The 18,604-nt window shown below is 40.5% G+C and overlaps 1 protein-coding gene across 1 annotated transcript in view; it reads right to left on the bottom strand.

Annotated features, from left to right (window-relative positions):
• Window positions 1-70: 70 nt before the first annotated feature.
• LOC109966637 (uncharacterized) overlaps window positions 71-18,604 on the bottom strand; it is a 22,532-nt gene continuing 3,998 nt past the window's right edge. The window contains exons 6-11 of the mRNA XM_020611609.1: window positions 17,339-17,455; window positions 15,798-15,872; window positions 5,392-5,530; window positions 2,003-2,085; window positions 1,753-1,849; window positions 71-1,647 (exon numbers count right to left, since the gene is read on the bottom strand). Of these exons, the coding sequence (XP_020467265.1) occupies window positions 1,480-1,647; window positions 1,753-1,849; window positions 2,003-2,085; window positions 5,392-5,530; window positions 15,798-15,872; window positions 17,339-17,455 (679 nt within the window). The 3' untranslated portion in view covers window positions 71-1,479. The remainder of the gene's footprint in view (window positions 1,648-1,752; window positions 1,850-2,002; window positions 2,086-5,391; window positions 5,531-15,797; window positions 15,873-17,338; window positions 17,456-18,604) is intronic.

An 18,604-nucleotide genomic window follows, 5' to 3' on the forward strand; every position in this document is an offset into this window, starting at 1 on the left:
ATCAGTATTAATAGGAGTAGTGATTTTAATTTAAATTCAAAATGAAATTTATATCAGAGTTGTTTGTAATGTTATTGTATAGTCATTCTTGTGTAGCACACATATTGTTTACACTGTAATGTAGGCTCACTGAAACAATAGACAATACAAAAATGAGATGCATTTTAGACACAAAAATAGCTACTGAGGCACTTGTGTATTCTTATTTGCTGTACCAGTTTCTGTATATGCCCAAAATGTCACTTGCAGATCACTACTAATGACTTGTTAGCCTTAAACATCATCATCTCGGGGTGATAACCAGGCACAACCCTGCATCTCACATTTTGGTATATGCACATGCTTTGCATACATATGTGGCTGTTTGTCCTTGTCTCTTTTCTTCAACTCAGATGTGGATGTTTTCATGAGGATGGCAGCATTCTTGTATAGTACTCGTATTTCTGTTTGATGATACACTTTGGTCTCCCTTTTTGAACTTTGCTCTCCATGCAATACTTTGTAAATGAGGGGAAATTACTGAAAGCAGTATTATGAAATGGGGGCTGTGCATATAATTATTTGTAACCCCATAGGGAAAAAAGATGTACAAGAATTAAGTTTATTGCTGATGAACAAGATGGGTGGGAGATCAGTGGGGATACTGATGTAAAATGATCATTCCAATGTCCTGATTAAGGGAGAAAATGTTTCTTAAAACGTTGTTGCTATGCATGTATATGGATGGAATTAACTTCCAGATCTGTTGGAAATTTTTATTTTAATGTGGTGTCATAATTAAACTTAAATCCTCAGGATAAACCAATGCTGGCTGGTCTTTCTTTCACATTACAGTATATCCATAAATAAACAGTCCATGTTTGCCACAGTTAAATACAGACACACCAAAGAGTTGTTTACAAAAATGCTAAATTCGGTGACTCATCTGTTTGCAATTTTTAAAAATGTATCAGATGAAAAGAAGTCCAACAACAGAACTCTACTGTATGTCTGGTTGTGATGCAACTCAATTATATGCGAGTAACAAATGAGTGAAGCTGATGCAGCACAGAGGAACACCAGGTACCTTCACTTGTAGTTATAACATGGCAGAATATTAAGATTATCAAGAACTGAGATCTTTAAAAATGTATCAAGTTGAGCAGTGATATGTGTTGAGGCCTTTCAAATGATAAGGAGTAATGCGTCGATTTTTTCACTACTCACTGACCAATCAGGTAAAGAGACTAAAATAACAACTTGAAAGAGAAGAATTTCTGAATCGTCACACTGAAAACCCTGTAGCTATCTTCAATTAAAACGTTTTCAGTAAAGCAGAGCTGTTCAAAAATATGTTCTAAAACTGACTTTATCAGACATGTAGACAATCTTTACAGATGGCTGCAGGGGAAAGTTAAAAACATAACATGAAGATTTAAAACGTACAGTATTCAGATTACACTGTACATATCTGGGGTATAGTTAAATTTTGACCACAGGTCACTCGCTCTGCTGTTTGACTTGTCTCTGGTTGACTAGCCTCCTCAGGTGCTGGCTGATGGCAGATGGCTTCTTGTAGATCATTCGCCAGTCTGCTCCTTTTATGTGAATGTGATTGGCTGATGGGTAGGACTCATCCAGAAACTTCTTTTGAAGCTTAGCTACCATCTGGTGCAGGGAAAAAAATGGTTCGCTATGGGCTTTCGACAACAGTTTCTACAGGACTGTTCAGTCACTGGACAAGATGTGTGCAGCTACTGTAAACATTCTCACCTGGTTTAGAGGTTCTGGTATTTGCTCATCAAAGAAATCTCCAGTGATCACACTCACTGGTGTCCTGCTGGAGAGGGGTTTAAACTTTGTGATGTCCCTTTAAAAGCAAACAAAAATGTATATATGCATTTTGTATCATATTTGAAAGTTCTTTTTGACTTCCACATCCAACATAGAAATAACAAAACTATTAAGAAAATCATTTTAACAAAACAAAGCAGGCCTTATACTTTAATTATGGTTGCAGTACCTTACTTGAGCTGCACTTTCGTTTACAAAGTAATGTTCATCCACAGCACTGCTTTGATGGGCAGGGTTACTTAGTAGGTATTTCTATAAAGAACATAAATAGAGAAAATTAATCAGTAACGAGATCTGTGAATATATGAATAAGCATTTAATGCCGGTTCCTTCCACTGCCAGCAGAGGTGGGGGCTCCCATGCAACTTGCATGCTCCCCAGCAGCAGGACCAGGTGGGGGCACCAACAGATGTCGGGCCTCACCAAGCGCAGGCCAAGGATGCTTGCAGCCTGGGAGAGAACCTTGTCCCTGGCGCACTGGTGTGGGTCCACGGGCCTGGAAGAAAGAAGGGCTTGTCCCCACAGTCAGTGAGCCAGTGGAGCGGACTGTACTGAAAAGACTGTTGGATGCAGTGTACAGGGTGAGACCCACCCCATATTGCCACATGGCTTCACCTGAGGGGGGAAGAGTCAGGCAACAGGACACAAGCTCTAGACCCCTCTCTACTAGCTGCCCAGGAGCCACTAGAGTGGACTCAGCGCCTGTGCAGGCAACCCCTCACACGTAAGAGACTTTAGTATGACTGTGTTTAGTTAGGACAGTTAACCATCCAGGTGAGGGCTGTGTAGCACTGGGGGTAGAGAGACACTTGGTAGGGTCCCCCAGATTTCCTTAGGGGGAAGCACCTGGCAGGATCCCCTTATAGTGCCCTTCTGGGCAGGATGTATGTAGAGCGGGGTGGGTGGGGATTGTTTGATGTTCTGGTTGTTGGTGTGGTTGCCCAGGTGTATTTGGTGTGTTCTGTGCAGCTGCAAAAGTGTGTGGGGAAAAATATCCTTCAAGTGGAGGTGGACTGCTGGGTTTTTTTTTCAGCACTACCTTCAGAGGCAAGACAATACATGGAACATTATACGTGTGTTATATCCAAGCGGCAACCTCCGAGGCTGAGAAATGAAACCAATGCAGAAGTGCCAAAACCTACAGTTCCTCGAATGGCCACTCGAGGCTGGTTCCAAAATGATAGGTGGGAGGGTGCCGCCATAGGTGGCTGGCCACTAGCTGTCTAGAGAGCTCCACTCACACTACACCTGTTTTGCCCATTTTTGGATTAGATCTAGCAGGCAGTGTGAAGTGCTACAAATATGGTAACAGCCAGGCTTGAGTTTCAAAGCTGTTCTTCAGAAAACCAACGGGTGACGTCATGGTGGGTTTGTCCAGCTCTTCTATACAGGCAATGGTTATATAGGTTCTAAACTTGAAAACAAAACATAAAGCACCTTCATACCTGGATGATAATTAGCATTTAATAAAAACCTGCATGTTCATAGTTTGCTGAATATTTCTTCTGCCCATTTGTGTTTATAGTTTTTAAGTAGCAGAAAATTTAAGTAATTTCCACTACAGGGAAACTTATTTCTAAATTTACACTGATAACCAAAATCAGTGAATAACTCTCCAAGTTCCCTTGCCACTGGGTTGTTATCTGAGCATATGATATGTTTAGTACTGCAAGTAACCTATTCCAGTCACAGCATATTGCCTTTTGGCCTACCTTTACACCTATCCCAAATCACCACATACTGAGAGTATAATTTATGACATCATTGCACCTACAATATGCTCACACTCTGCGTCCCTGAGACAGAACTGGTAACATCTTCCAATACCAAGAAAGAAGTAATAATTTACCTTCTTAATAATTCAATCCAAACTTTACATTTGCAAGGTGATTCTGAAAAACAGCTGTCAAAAACAACTACAGCTTTTGCTACACAAAGCCAATGAAGTTGGTCTCCAGTTCATTCAGTGAAGCAAGACCAAGCAGAATGCTGATATCACACCTGAAGCTTCAGTTCTCTGATTCTGTAGCTCAGGGTGGGAAAAGTTCACCACAAAACCAAAATGGATGTGAATTCTTAAATATGAGCAGATTTTGACATCACCCGCTTGTGATAAGACCAGATAGCTGTGATGCAGTTAACATAGCAGCAAACAATTGTGCTCCAGCTCAATTAAACAGTGGGTACAGAACATGCCCTTGAGAAATGGACTGCACGCTCTATTGAGGTTGCGTGAGTGTGTGTATCTGTACGTTACAACCTCCAGTAGCCAGTCTACAAAACCCTTCTCTGTCCTCATAGGATTCAAGTACAATGATGTCCTTATCTCCTTGGCAACAACTGTAATACTTGAAAAGCTGAAACAGGTCCCTCATCACTTCTGCCATCAAAACGTGGGTGGCTGGCAGCAGAGAACAAGGCGTCTTAATGAACTGTTCACATTCATCCTGAAGCAGGCATCAACACATCACACAGGCAGCTGCAGTAATACATTTAATGCTGAATGAATCTTGGAAGTGCCACTAAGCATTCACATAGGGCCACTAAGGTACAAACTGTTTCTCTGCAGAATTTTTTTTTAAAGAACTTCAGTAGGACTGTATGGTTTAAATGCAATAGCTAACTACAAAATTAGCCTTCTCCACCCAGCCTAGTGCACCCTACAGGAGTGTTAGAGGTTTGTTTCCCTGCTAAAATAAGGTTTCAGTCTATAGGGAGCATTTTCCCATGTTACCAAAGATAATGGTTGTTGTTCAGCACCAGAATCTATTACTCCTCTTCTGCCCAAGATGTTTTCCATAAGAAGCGAAAAATGAGTATAGGCCTTTGTGACAGGTAGAAGTGTCAAAACTGTATGTTTTCTTTGAAAATGATTCACAGCACATCTGAGTTGGACAAAATTAAAACCCTCCCCTGTAGAAAAATCTCATCTGCAATACACAGCAAAAAGCATGTACCTTATATTAACAGCCCCTTCCTCACAAACTGGATGACCTGTCACAAGGCTGAGTTTTACAATATAGCAGGCATCAGAAGATACAGTTCATTTGTAGCGCCATGTCAACTCCAGAAATGGGTTCAAGTTTCATTTATTTAAAAATGACATTCGGTGTAATATGATGCCAAATTCACAGTCTCTGACGATATGAAGACACCTGCAATCATCATCCACTCATACAGTATCTCTGTTGAGGAAGGGACATGATTATTATTCTCACAATAGCACCATCCTGTGGCTGTATTTGGAAAGATGGGAAGAGAACATAATGTATTTATAATGAGGTTAAAGAAAGCCCAGAAACTGTCTGAGCAGAGGAAGCCAAAGTGTTGTCTTCAGACAATATACATTTCAACAACTATGATAGGATATCACCTTTTACCCTCATGCCTTGTTATATTTATCCTTAGATCACCTCTTAATCTTTCTTGATCAGCACTGTCACTTTCAGCATGGCATAACATGTAAAAGCTTCTGCAGCAATCAGTATCACAGACTTTAAGACCTGCTTCATTGTAGTGTGTGTGTGTATGTGTGTGTGTTTGCTGAATTAGCCTGACCTGACGCTGGATGACCTCCTCTGAGACATTTTCACCTTTAATAATCGGTTCGATCACCCCCAGGATAATCAGCATGCGGCTCAGCCCCGTAGCTGCTGAAAACTGATTGGCCTGGAGTGATGGCAACAGCTTACCGTGCCTGAAACACACACACATATATACAGTACACTCAGAAATCTTTAGTAGGAGACAAACTTAAGTTTAACCATATGAGGTACTATCTTTGAAAGTTGAACTGCTTGATTGTTTTGACGTTGTAGACTCAGCAGAACAAGCTAAAAAGCACAGTATAATAGGATTGTTTGCTAATGTTAGAAAATAATTTATTTATAAATCCATCAGGCATTGAGTATTGTTAATGTAGTATGTTAATGTAGTATGGTAATGTGTACCTACAAAAGCTCCAAATGACCACAACTGTTTACAGTGTCTGAAGCAAGCAAGAGTCAACTGTGCACAGGCAAGATGTTTGTGTGAGCTCTCTGCCTTGGCTGTGTCGGAAATCACTCCCAACTCACTACATAGTGCACAATGTATAGTATGATCACCATGTTGCAGCGGTGTCTGAATGTTGTGTGTAAATCTATCCACTATACATATAGTGCAGTCATAAAATCCACAATGGAACATAAGAATTAGTGTACAGTACACGCCATGTACACTACTTCCTGCTAACAAGCCCACAATGCAATGCTTCACATTTTATCAGATGGAAAACTATTGTTGAGTGGTTTTACAGCTGTTAGTGATGACGCAAAATGCCAATAAGTGTCTGCAATCTCAATTTATTGTTCACTATTGAATGCACTACTTAGCGTACATTATGTAGGCAGCAGTAAATGAGTGAACAGGGAGTGATTTCAGATACAACCTTAGTTTTGCTAGCTCCTCACACTTGCATTGAGATATTGCACATGCACAGTTGAGTCTTGCTTGCTTCAGATGCTGTAAAACATTGGGGTTGTTTGGAGCAACTGGGGACAATATTTTTCCCCAATATGCAGGTCTGGTGTTTCATATTGAAGAAACATGTCGTCCACTGCAGCAGTGTTTGGCTGATGTATCTTTATTCAGTTTTGCCAGTGAGTCTCTATCATTGGTTTTCCAACAGTTTTTCATGTACTTGAATGTTCAAACATAAACAAGCTGTAACTGACCAAGTTAGTCCAAATTAATCCTAACATGCTAAAGTTATGAACAAGGGTGATTTTAGGATCACAGTAGAGACTCAAGTAAAGTCTTACATGATATTTGCCTTCCTCAAGTCTTTTTTTTAACCAAGAATCTCAAAACTTTCTCCCTGAAAACATTTGCCTGGGGAATGAGAATTTTTTTTAGCAGATGAGAGAAGAAGAGCTGTGGGAGTTTGTAACTCAGGAGGCCCAATCGGTCTCAGCTCACTGGTGCTCTGAATTGGCTGGTCTCAGCCTGAGGAGCCCAATCAATAGTGCTGCACCTGCTGCCGCCATCGCCTTGCCGCGAAGCCTGCCCCTACACACAGCAAGCGCACTGTAGATCAGCCCCCTCGCACCAGGAAACGCTCGTCCCTGTTTTAGTCTTACTCCAGAATTGTAACATTGTGGCCCCGTGTTCTATCAGATTTCCTCTGCCATAATCAATCATACCCGATCAATAACTATGCATCATCTTTACACAATATCAACTAACAAGCTACAGTCCTATTAATGTAAACTTAATAAAATGCAACTTGTGCTTATTTCACTGAGGGCTGACTTTTTTTTACACACTGGTTTAATAATTTAATCTGAAAAATTACAGATAAGGTGATATCTTCTAACTAAATCAAAATATTCCATTTTCAATCAAAAAGACAGAACTAGAAACTACACACTAGTGGCTCTATTGATTGCGGTGTCAGTCTGTTGAGTCATCTACCGTCAGTGAAATATCTCAGCTTCTACTGAATACACAGACACAACATTTCATACAGACATTCATGGTCCACAGAGGATGGGTCCTGCTGACTTTTGTGTTCCTCTGGACATCCCCTTGAGCACCACTATGAGTTTGGCTTCTAGTGAAATGTCTTGAAAGCTAGTGGAAAGAATTTTAGAGTACCCTACAAGCTTCACTTAGTTTTGTTTATACTGGTAATTTCATCTAGCCCAGTACTTGGGGTTTATGACTCAACGCCTGTAAAACTAATTCCATTTCCATCAGCAGCACTTTGGATTTAGTGCTAATTAACAAATGTCAGAAAAACATAACATAGCATGCTAAACTAACATGCTGAACAGGATAAATGTTATTTGCTAAACATCATAAGTTGCAGCTTGCAGTAGCTTGTACTAGTCATAGTACAAGCCAGTGCACAGGCAGGCTTCAGCGCTGCTTCAATGCCATTATACTGTTCATATCAAACCCACATCATAAACAAGCACTTTTCATGTGTAAAATAACCCATTTCAGTTGTTGCTGATATGACCTGTTGCTATCCAAAGAACTGTAGCTTGAAATATCAAGCTCTGCTCCGGCAAAGCATGTCAACACAGTTTGGTCAGATAAAGCAGAGAGTGGTTGTTCGACTGCTGCAAATGGCTGTGTAATGATAACATATCTGAGCTCCTACAAGTCAACAATGTATATAGGCAAAGGGGGGAAAAGAAAGAGTCAGTCTTCAGCAAACACAGAAAACTTTTCAAATCGGACCTCCAAAGAGTTCACATTTTGACATATTCATCTTCCTTACCCTGAAGTCATTCTGGCACCACAATGTAGAACCGACTTTTCAACCTGGCTCTTGAGGGATTTCTCAGTCTGCACATTTTCCACCTGTCGCCCTTTTCTTACCTCTTGATTCCAAAAATAAAGGGAGAAATATTTCCCTCCCTATCAGCCCCATAGTTTGAATCTGGTCAAATCATTCCTGGGTCTGGCACTGAACATTATTTCAAGGATTCTCCAGCCACCTGTCCTATTCCCTCCTCTTTTTTCCATTTTTAATTCTGCCCTGGAGTGAGGATTATCCGAAGCAAGGCATGCGTGTCAAAGGGAAATTTAGTGGGTAAAGACAGCCAAGATTGGTGGGATGAATTAAACAGATAACGGGAGGAGACGAAGTGGGGGAACCGTGTAGAGCAAAACGCCTCACCAATGTTGGTCATTTCAGAAGGGGCTCTTTTTTTCTCCCCACAGGAGCGAGGAGGCAATATCTAAATTAATAAAGTGATGAAATGAGTTTGTGCCGTGGACTTTCTGCTGTTTGACTTTCCCATCTGGATTAGTGCAGGCTGAATGGACGCTCTGTTACTTTTGTTACAACTGCGCAATTCACTGTCGGAATTTGGCCCTGTAGTGATAAGGCTCCCCTCCTCCTCCTCATTACCATCTCATTTCATATGCAGGGCCCCTGTTACCTGAGAGCCTGCTCACACACAAAACATGAACTATTACATGAGCTTCTGCCAACTATTACAATGAGAAGAGAGCATTTAAACATAGACTATTACATGAGGCTCAGCTAACTATTACACCATAGGAACATTAAAAAAGAATAAAAGGCTACTGCAAAGACTTCTAAAAACTATTACAATAAGGAGAACTTGCATGTGGACGGGGACATGATGAGGCCTCTGGCTCTCATACAAGCAGGACAACGGGACCATATATGAAAGAAGATTACGACCTTTGCTCACTTGCAGGTATCAGGTTTGATTCCAGATGTTACAGTTTATAACAATGAGATCAGAATACAAATAGTATTGCACAAGGAAAAAAAGAAATGCTCATATAGTCACTATTAGGCCTTTTCCATGACAGTAACTTAATAACCAATAAGCTGGAGGTTCCCATAACCTGAACCTCTAAGAACCCATACTGTAAGTTCTGTTTTATAAACCAGAACAGTTTGGATATATGTCACTGACAAGGTGACAACCATTTTCACGAGATGACAAAAAGTCCCGCTGATCACTAATATTCAGTATTTTCTACCCTGATAAACACTTTAAACGGCCAAAAATAATTGTCTATCACATATTTTAACGTTAGCTCTAGTTTTCAGAACTCCACAAAAATCTTTTCGAATGACGTCTCTGTAGAATGATGTATTGAAAATGTCATCATTCTAGTCAGTTTATTTGCAGGTTTATCTCTGACTAAAATACACAGTTCACATACTGTACAAGCAGTTATATAGTAACATAATTTGCGATACAAACACTACAGTTTGGTATCACATTTTGATAATTTAAAGCAAATTAAGAGGCTCACAAATGAAAAAGAAAATAAAAATCTATATAACTCATCATTCTTTAATGTATATGTTCAAATTGTCAACTGTGCTTATTTGTATACACTCAATATTTAATGGTTGGTTTTTTTATACACTATTTTTGTAGCCTTGTGGTTTTAACACCTCAGTTGGAATCATTAAACTTTCATGGGTTCATGTCAACAAAAGCAAAATAGTTTTTGGAGACTCAGGAAAGCAAAAAAAAAAAAAACCACTGCTGTAAATGCTTTGTAATTAGTAATTACACTCTATATTCTTGTTTTATTTTTATCTGATTTAAAATACCCCAGTTCCACTTTTTTAAATACTAAAAACAACTGAACCTGTACTCTATATACATTTAGTTTAATTTCATTTCATTCATTCACTATTTGAATCATCAAACAAATCGGAGATGTTGGCTTCATACTGTTAAATGAAAATATGTTATAGTTATAAATTTGGGTCCATTTTTGAAAGCATTTACAGTCAAGTTAAAGTAAAATGAACAGAACATCAAATCTATCCATGTACAGAACAATTGATCCTCAAGGTGTAATACCAGGTCTGACCACAAGGTGCCATTCTTGCACCACAGCCAGCACAAGGCCAGAGTCCAACTTTCCATCTGTTCTCACCTTTCCTCCCTGCATCAATGCTACATATAGATTACACTGGGGTAAACACCCAGGGGCCGAGCAAGCCCTGCTTCATTAGTGGAGTGTAACAGCAATAGTTATGCTTACAGTGGTTCTAATTACAATTAACTGGCATCCCTGACTCGTCTGGGAGACTCTGGGTGAAGGGGAGGATTTGCTGAGTCAGGAGAAAACTGAGGGCACACTGGTAGCCATTATAGAAACCACATGAATGATGTGAAGCATAATGAATCTCAAATTGTTGAAACCTGCAGCATTAAACATGGTTAAACATATACACATGTTAAATGTGTGTATTACAACTTAACTCACGGTTTGTTCTACCACTGAAGCTGCATTATCACTGTACAAACTATATAATCATTTCTACATATTAAACAAGAGCACTCAGAGAGCGCATGTAACTCCACCAAGGCACAACATTCGCCCACGCAAATGGGCCCTTTGTGAACAACGAGATCCTGAACGATACAAAATGTGTCCTAAAATCCTTGATTCTCATTAGATCCGGATCATCTTTTAGGGTGTGATAGGCAGTTACACTGCATCTTACCTGAACATTTCAGGGTTCTAGCTTCATTATCGGCCAAGTTATGGCAGAAAATGTATGTTAAATGGGGTTTTCAATCTTGGCTTTAAATGGCCGTCAGATCCGGATGGAATTTAGTCTGGCGATAGACATTGCTACCCTACATATGCGTCACATTTAAAACAAAAATGATTTGATACCTTTTAACAATTTTTTTTTTATTTTGCCCCGTGTTAAAGAATTTTTTTGTGATTTTGTTTTCATTCTTTTTGTGACCTTGACCTTTGACCCTTTCAGCCAAAATCTAATCACTTCTGGGGTTGGTCCCCACCAGTGTCTGTACCAAGTATGCCAATGATCCATCCAGCTGGGATGTTCCACTTGAAAGACATACAGGGTTTTTCTTCTCAACAAATAGCCCCTGCCTCGTGCTTTTTTCAGGCTACATCTTCATTTCATTTTATTTCCCACTGTCCTAAGCAGTTCTGTTTCTCTCTCTTTTCTTTCCTCCATATCCCTCCGTTCATCGACCCATGGTCAGGTGACTGCTGTCAATCTCAGCTGAGGATCCCTGGAGGGGTTCAAAGCAGGGCTGTGCTCCAGTGGGTTATTGAATGCGGCTCACACTGAAAGCAAATGGGCTGAGGGGGAGCTTGGACATGTTATACTGGCTACTGTTTACAAATGAAGGGAGAGCAGACAGAGAGAGCAATCACATGCTCACATATTACATAACGCCACTTAAAGTAAATCAACTGCTATAGTCTTAGCATAACTGAAATGTTTAAATGTCACAGAGATGAAACGCACAGTAGAGACACTTAGCAGGAGAAGTCTGTTATGTCTGTAAATCTATCTGCTAACAAAGTGCTGTGAGGAAGGACAGAGACACTCTTCTTGTCACTGATATTAAATGCTGTCTGGATTATAAATCAGCAGTTGTGTTACTCTGAACAGTCATCAGTCAGAGTGGCAGTCATACGCTGCTCGTCATACATGGCAGGCTCCAGGTGAGCCACAAAACATGCAGTTTGGAACGGAGTGTGTGTGGTGTTCACACTCAGAGTAAGTCCCTGTGTAAATGTTTGTGTGATCAGGGCTGTGTTTGTGCTGTGTGCAGGCCTCACGAAGCATATTAATGGCAGGTAGGATGATGAATGGGACAGAAAGTGTCATTTTCATTTTGGAACTCATAATTCAATCGGGCTTCCATCCAGGCCTGCAGTCACAGCTGTTAGGCCCACACTGAGAGGCTCATTACATCATATGCTCTCTCAGCAGCCACTTAAATGCATCATGCGTTCATACACATAAAGAAGGCACTCAATACACTGTGGGTTTATACAGCATACACACAAATATAAGACAGAACAATCTCACTTGAAACTCTTCAGTTAAATACCACAAACCACACCCCTAACTACAGGCTTTGCGTCATAGCGTCAAACTCAAAGTATTCAAATTATCACCAAAGTAAAACAACTACTGATGACTAACAGCGAAAAGAAGTGAGACGCAGGGGGAAGGGATGGGGAGACTTTCGAGCGGTGCTCGAAAACACTGTAATGGTACATTAAAACAGGGAGCCTGCCAATCAACAAGCATTCATTCTGTTGTAAGGACCGTACCATTAGAGAAGAGTATTCCCAACTGTTCTCTGAGCAAATATATATTCCCCATGGGGTAATTACTTTAATACTCCACTCACACACTCAGCTGCAGAAAAGCAGGAGACATGCATGCTTCAGTGTATAAATGCTCAATTCCTTCTTTTAAACCCAAGATGAAAGAATTACCAGTGCAATTCCTTTAGTGATAATTATTTTAAGCTTGAATGGTATTTGTCTAATTCTAGGTCAAACTTCTGGCCAGTGATGCTTATCTAGAGAATCCAGAAAGCTTGATTATTATAGCAGAGCACAAAAAGTGGCCAAAAGTAATGAGATGTGTCTTTCAGAGTTTGGGCTTGGCCCCGAGTGTGGATTTCTTAGGATGGCCAGGGATTCTGGCACCAAGCTGAGCTATTAGCAACTACAAAGATGACAGTGTAATTATGAACAGGCATATAAACTAAACACCACAGAAATTCAACGGGAAACCAAAAAGGTACTGAGAGCCAACAATCAAGAAGCTTCCACTTCAGTCACCAGCAAGCACACGTGTTAGCAATCAGTTCAGTTCAGTTCACCTGACGATCCCCTGCTACAGCGACGTTGTGGAAATATGTTTCCCAAACTTGGTGCAGCTTGGCGTGATTCAAGCGGACTTAAGTAAAGCCCATTGAAACACAGCTTTAGTTCCCATTAAGGGAAATCTTAATGTTATGGAATATAATTAAAGTCTACACAGTTGTGCTTCTAACTTTGTGGCTGCAAAAACGCAGGTCCATAATGCAGTACCTTTCAAGTGTGGTGTGAACTTCCACATCCACTTCCAACGTCCATCCAATGCCGTTGGGATGAAACGTAACACAAAGTGTAATTCTGACTAATGTTCTTGTGGCATATTATCAGCGATAGCTTTGTGAGAGGATGTTCAACAATCACACATGGGTAGAGAGATGTAGAGCTGCAGAGCTTCCTCTGCTTGTGTTGGTGAAACAAAGACTGAAAACAGACTCAACCCACTGGCTTTTGTCATGAATGCAATTTGTCTAGACATACGCCAGGGCTTCTTCTAATCTCTGACGATAGACCCACTGCTTGATATTTCATCAGGAAGCATTATCTGTGGCCGCAAGGAAATCAGACACATGCTGTGACGCCTGCAGAACAAAGACGCAAATAAGAAAGTCGGCCCTTTACAACAAGTGCACACACAGACACACACAAACATGCAGAAATGTTCTCAGGAGATGCTGGCGAATCATTTTGTAGGATGTAACAGAACTAATTTTGGGAGTGAGCCTCTGTTAATGAGCATGCCTTTGATGTGGAAATCCTCTGGTCCCAATACAAAGCTGATACAATCCTGCTCAGGTGCTGCCCTGCTCCCTTCTGCATTACTTATCTCGTGTACTCAATACCGTAAGACTTCCGACAGCTAATGCACCCGCATCAAAGAGAGGAAAATGCACAACTACACGCAACCTTGCTGAACCAAAAAAGTAAGAAAGGAAGAAGAGCAAGCTGAAGAATGCCAGTGAGACTGAGACGCTGTGATGTGTGGTGCTGTGCCGTATCTCTTACATCTTCATAATGTTCATCCCATTCCTATTTCTGTCTTTACTCTGCCATGGAAATCAAACAGGAATAATAAACTTATTTTTTTATGAAGTAATGCAAGTCTTTGGTTCATTTCATTTCTCTACTGCTTCTCCACAGAGTAATTAGATTGTGGCTATACCGTCATGTACTCAGTGAAATGAATGCCTATTAATCAAAGAATAATTGGACACATAGCCCTGATAAATGCTGCTGCTCTACTTTGAGTCATGTACAAATTAGGCCATTTTCAGGGATCTATTTCTTATCTCAATTGACTTGTGCTTATATAAGCTGTGAGCTAATATCAGTGGATGAAATTATGACACTAAGTCATAGAGTTATGCCTAAAAATGAGATTACTTGATTTTACCACACTTTGTTCTGTCATGTCTGACTTATTAACTTCCCGTTAGTGATTCTAGGTCATCACAAAATTACTGTAAACAGTGGTATCATACTGACAGACCTACCACAACAACAACTTAAAAAAGATGACCAGCAACAGTGGGGGTGGTCACAATGTTACAATGACAAAAAAAAAAAGCTTCAACAAAAATGGAACGGCAACATCACACCATGGTAAATGCTTTACTGTCCCAACTTTTTTGGAATGCGTTGCAGCATCAGAATTGAAATGTGTTTATTTTGAACAAAGAATAAAATTGATGAGGTATCACATCAAATAATGTGCTGCTGTGTTGTTTTCTACGTCATACAGGACACAGATGATTTACAAATCATTATTTTATGTTTTAATTTGGATTTTACATACCGTCCCAACCTTTTCTGATTTGGGGTTGTACTCACAGCGTCATCGTATGCAGGTACAGTATAATGTTTAATAATACGCCCTAGAAAATCTAGTTTTGAGAGCACTGTGTTACTGGAAGTAGCAGTCATTTTTTGTCCTTTGTCCCAAACTGTTTGTGTAATTATGTACATTTGTTTTTAGCAAATAAATAAATAATGTTTGTAACTTTTTGTGTGTGTCTGTGTGAAAAGCACATTAGAGATGCAATCCACAGATTTGTCTATAATGCTGCTAAGCTGTCAGCTACTATACATCTAAAAGCTTGGCATGGTTTGCTAAAACAAAGAACTATTTACCATCTCTTCAGCAGTGAAATGCCTTTTAATGTTTACACATGACATGCTTTAAACAATCTGAGATACTGTTTGTGTTGCAGAATTAACACTTTTATTAACGTTCACATTTTTGGTTGCCATTAATAACAACCTGTCACCCATAGGATAATTAATGAAATCTACGCTATGACAACGACTACCACTTGACATACAGTATCTTCGTTGGAGGATGAAAGCTGTCATTACACGTTCAGTCCCGCCCACTGCCACAGCCCTCACTCTTCATGCCAAGAGTGTGATCAGCTAATGAGCTTATTTGACCTCCAATTAATCATGCCAATGAGCCCCACCCAGCAAAAATAATCAGCTATTCTTACCATACAAGCCAATAAGGAAGAGCTTGGAGTTTGCCTCATGCAACACTAGCTTGTCTGTCTCCCTTCTCCTTGTCTAATTGTCTTTTTTGGACACATTGCTTTTTCTTCTCCTCATCCCTGCCTCTTGCTTTTATCTGCTCCTCTCTGCCCTTCAGAGCTCCTTATCATCCCTTTTGCTTCTTTGCACTAACCTCTTTTCTCAGTCATCTTTTCCATTCTACTTCTTCACAGCCCTGTCTAGTTTCTGCTTCTGTCGCCTTACTTTTGTCCCCACTTCTATCCTTCCTATATCCCCGAAGCCTCCTACAAACTCACCAGTGCTCGTTCCACTGTTCCTCCTCAAAAATGTCTTCTGGGATGGGATCAATCAGCACCAGGTCTGACACTTGCCTAAGAGACAAAGAGAGGACACACAAACACACACATTCAGATGAAGTAAGGCTCAGTGATTACCCTAGTCAGTAATGAGTGTGAGATGGGTGGCATCATCCTTTCTATCTTCCTGTACTTTTGTCTGTCCTGTGTCCTCAGAGACAGATGACCACACATGCAGCAGATCCGGGGGCAATATTTCGATTTGGAAAGGCACCATCCCCTCACGACTACTTAATTTTCTTCCTTAACAGCAGCAACATCATGTCTGATTAAATACTAAATTTTTCATTCCTGGTACAGGCTGCTGGTCAAGTTAATCGCTACGTTGCCTAAGAGATGACTAAATGGCCACTGAAGTATAATTTAAGATGGGTTTTAGAGGCAGTGTATACTATACTGTATGCTATAAAGACATTTTGAAAGAAGTCATCTTTAAATTTGTATTAAGGTTTCTTAAATATTTAAGGGAGTCTGGTGAGAGTGTTTTTATTTTGTTTTTTTTTTATTGTCACCAAATCCCATGAAAGACCAACACCAAAGGTAAAAAACTAAAACATCCAAAATCCCAAATAAACTGAAAGTCCAAAAACTATAAAAAGCACATCAGTGAACCTCACTGTTGCACTGTTGTGACATGTTTCTTCATTACATGGACACACACTGTAGCTTATTCAGTCTCTGTTTTAGATGCTTTTAATGATTTAGTCTTCAGAAGGAAGCCGTGGACTTGGGGCAGACAGCCACAGACAAGGGAGGGAAGAAGGAAAGTAGTGAGAGAACTAACGGACTAACACCCTTTTGGTTTAGGCTTTCTCATGGGACATGACAACAACAAGAAATATATACATGTAGAATAAATCAGCCTTATCTTTTAACATATTTTACTGGGTTTCAGTTGTGCTTTTAGTCAGTCCATATTCTCTGTTGAAGCTAAAAAGGGCAACTCTGTCCCTGCACATATAAGAGAACTGGATGTGTACTACTAATGTAGTGCCGCCTTCAGTCTGTCTACGTTATGTACTTGCTAGCGGCTGTCACCTACTGCCCTGCTGCTATCACCAGTCTGTCCTTACGTGCCTGTACACATTTTATTACTAAGCATTCTTATAAATTATTCAAAAACTGTTGTAAGTCTAATCTTACATTCTTTATACTGTAAAAGACAAAAGATGAAAAATAGCCTTTTGTGCATTTACAGCAATGTCCATCTTAGATCACTAAATAAGTAAACGAAAAACTTTGGATTGTGTTGTTTATTTTACTTTGCCATCTGTGAATGACAACACCACTGATGTTAAACTGTTACATTACAGTTACTGAAGATTAAATCATTTTAAAATAAGGTGGTTTATAGCCCTAATTTGGCATAACTGCTCAATAAAATGACATAAAGAACATCATTTTTCATCAAATGGGTTGTAATTTAGTATTACACTTCCAAGATATCCAAGTTGCAGTTGTTTCCACTGTTCAATACTTACACATCATGAATGTGGCTGTAAAACCTGGCATTAAGCGCACCAAGCTCAGACCCCACAAGGATGAAGGGCTTGGCTATCCCAGCAGCCTGTAGGAGTCGGTGCAGATCATCCACCATCCTGGAAGACAACAACACTCATCTGTCTGCACAAAACCAGGACATGCTGCAAACTGGGCCAGGAGGTTTATTTACTCAGTTAGCTAGGACTAAATGAAAGATGAATCTGAAGCGCCATCGTTAATCTCATTAATCTCTAGTCTTCTTAACAGCATTACTAAGAAGCCACTGGAGAGTCATTATTAAGACATATAAATTACCTAAAGGGGGAAGAAAGGTAGTGCTGTAAATTCTGTCCTAAAATTACAATAAACAATGTTAATAAATGAATAAAACTTCAGCTATATTTCTCATTCTCTATTTAATCACTTTCCAGTAACATCAGTGCTGCCAAAATGAGAGCATAAAGGAGGGGACTGCTGGTTCCTCTCCGCTGCAAAACACAGCAGGAAAACAAGCACCAGTAAACTTATCATCAGAGGGAGCATCATCATTACAAGAGATGTAGCAGCTCCTCTCTGAGAGCCATCTGTTGTCCTGGTTTGTTGTGCTAATGAATCAAACCTGAGGTGTCACACTGACATGAAGGTATTCCACAAGGTTACATAGTCATAGTTCTTAAGATGTTCAATTCTGGGACGCTGACTGCTTGCATCTCAAATGGGCAGCTGCTCGTGTTCCGGGACAGATGCGAAGGTGGGCCTGACTGCTGACAGTCGGCGAAGCACGCCTGCAGAGTTAAGGCTTGACAAAGGCATTTCGATGTCAAAGAGAGGAAGATTGCAGCAGCGTGAGGAAGGGCAGTGCTGTGATGCACTTGAGCAGAAGAGGGCAGTACACGAGGTGTCCGTGCACACCTGAGTCTGTGCTGGCTGGAACATCCACGGCAAGTCCCAGACAGTCATCACAAACTGACTGGTTCTCTGTGGATATTTACTCTAAGAAAGTCACTTTCGGCTTTTCCCATTTAGGGGTCGCCACAGCGAATCGTCACACTGACGACTCGCATGTTGACATTTGGCACCCTGATTCGAACCCCGGCCGCAACGACGAGGGTTCGAATCAGGGTTGCGTCAGGAAGGGCATCCGGCGTAAAACAAATGCCAAATGTCAACATGCGAGTTTACTCCATCCATCCATTTTCCTCCGCTTATCCGGGACCGGGTCGTGGGGGCAGCAGTCTAAGCAAAGATGCCCAGACTTCCCTCTC

Source organism: Monopterus albus, unplaced genomic scaffold (genome assembly GCF_001952655.1).
Source record: "Monopterus albus unplaced genomic scaffold, M_albus_1.0 scaffold116.1, whole genome shotgun sequence".
Taxonomy (NCBI): domain Eukaryota; kingdom Metazoa; phylum Chordata; class Actinopteri; order Synbranchiformes; family Synbranchidae; genus Monopterus; species Monopterus albus.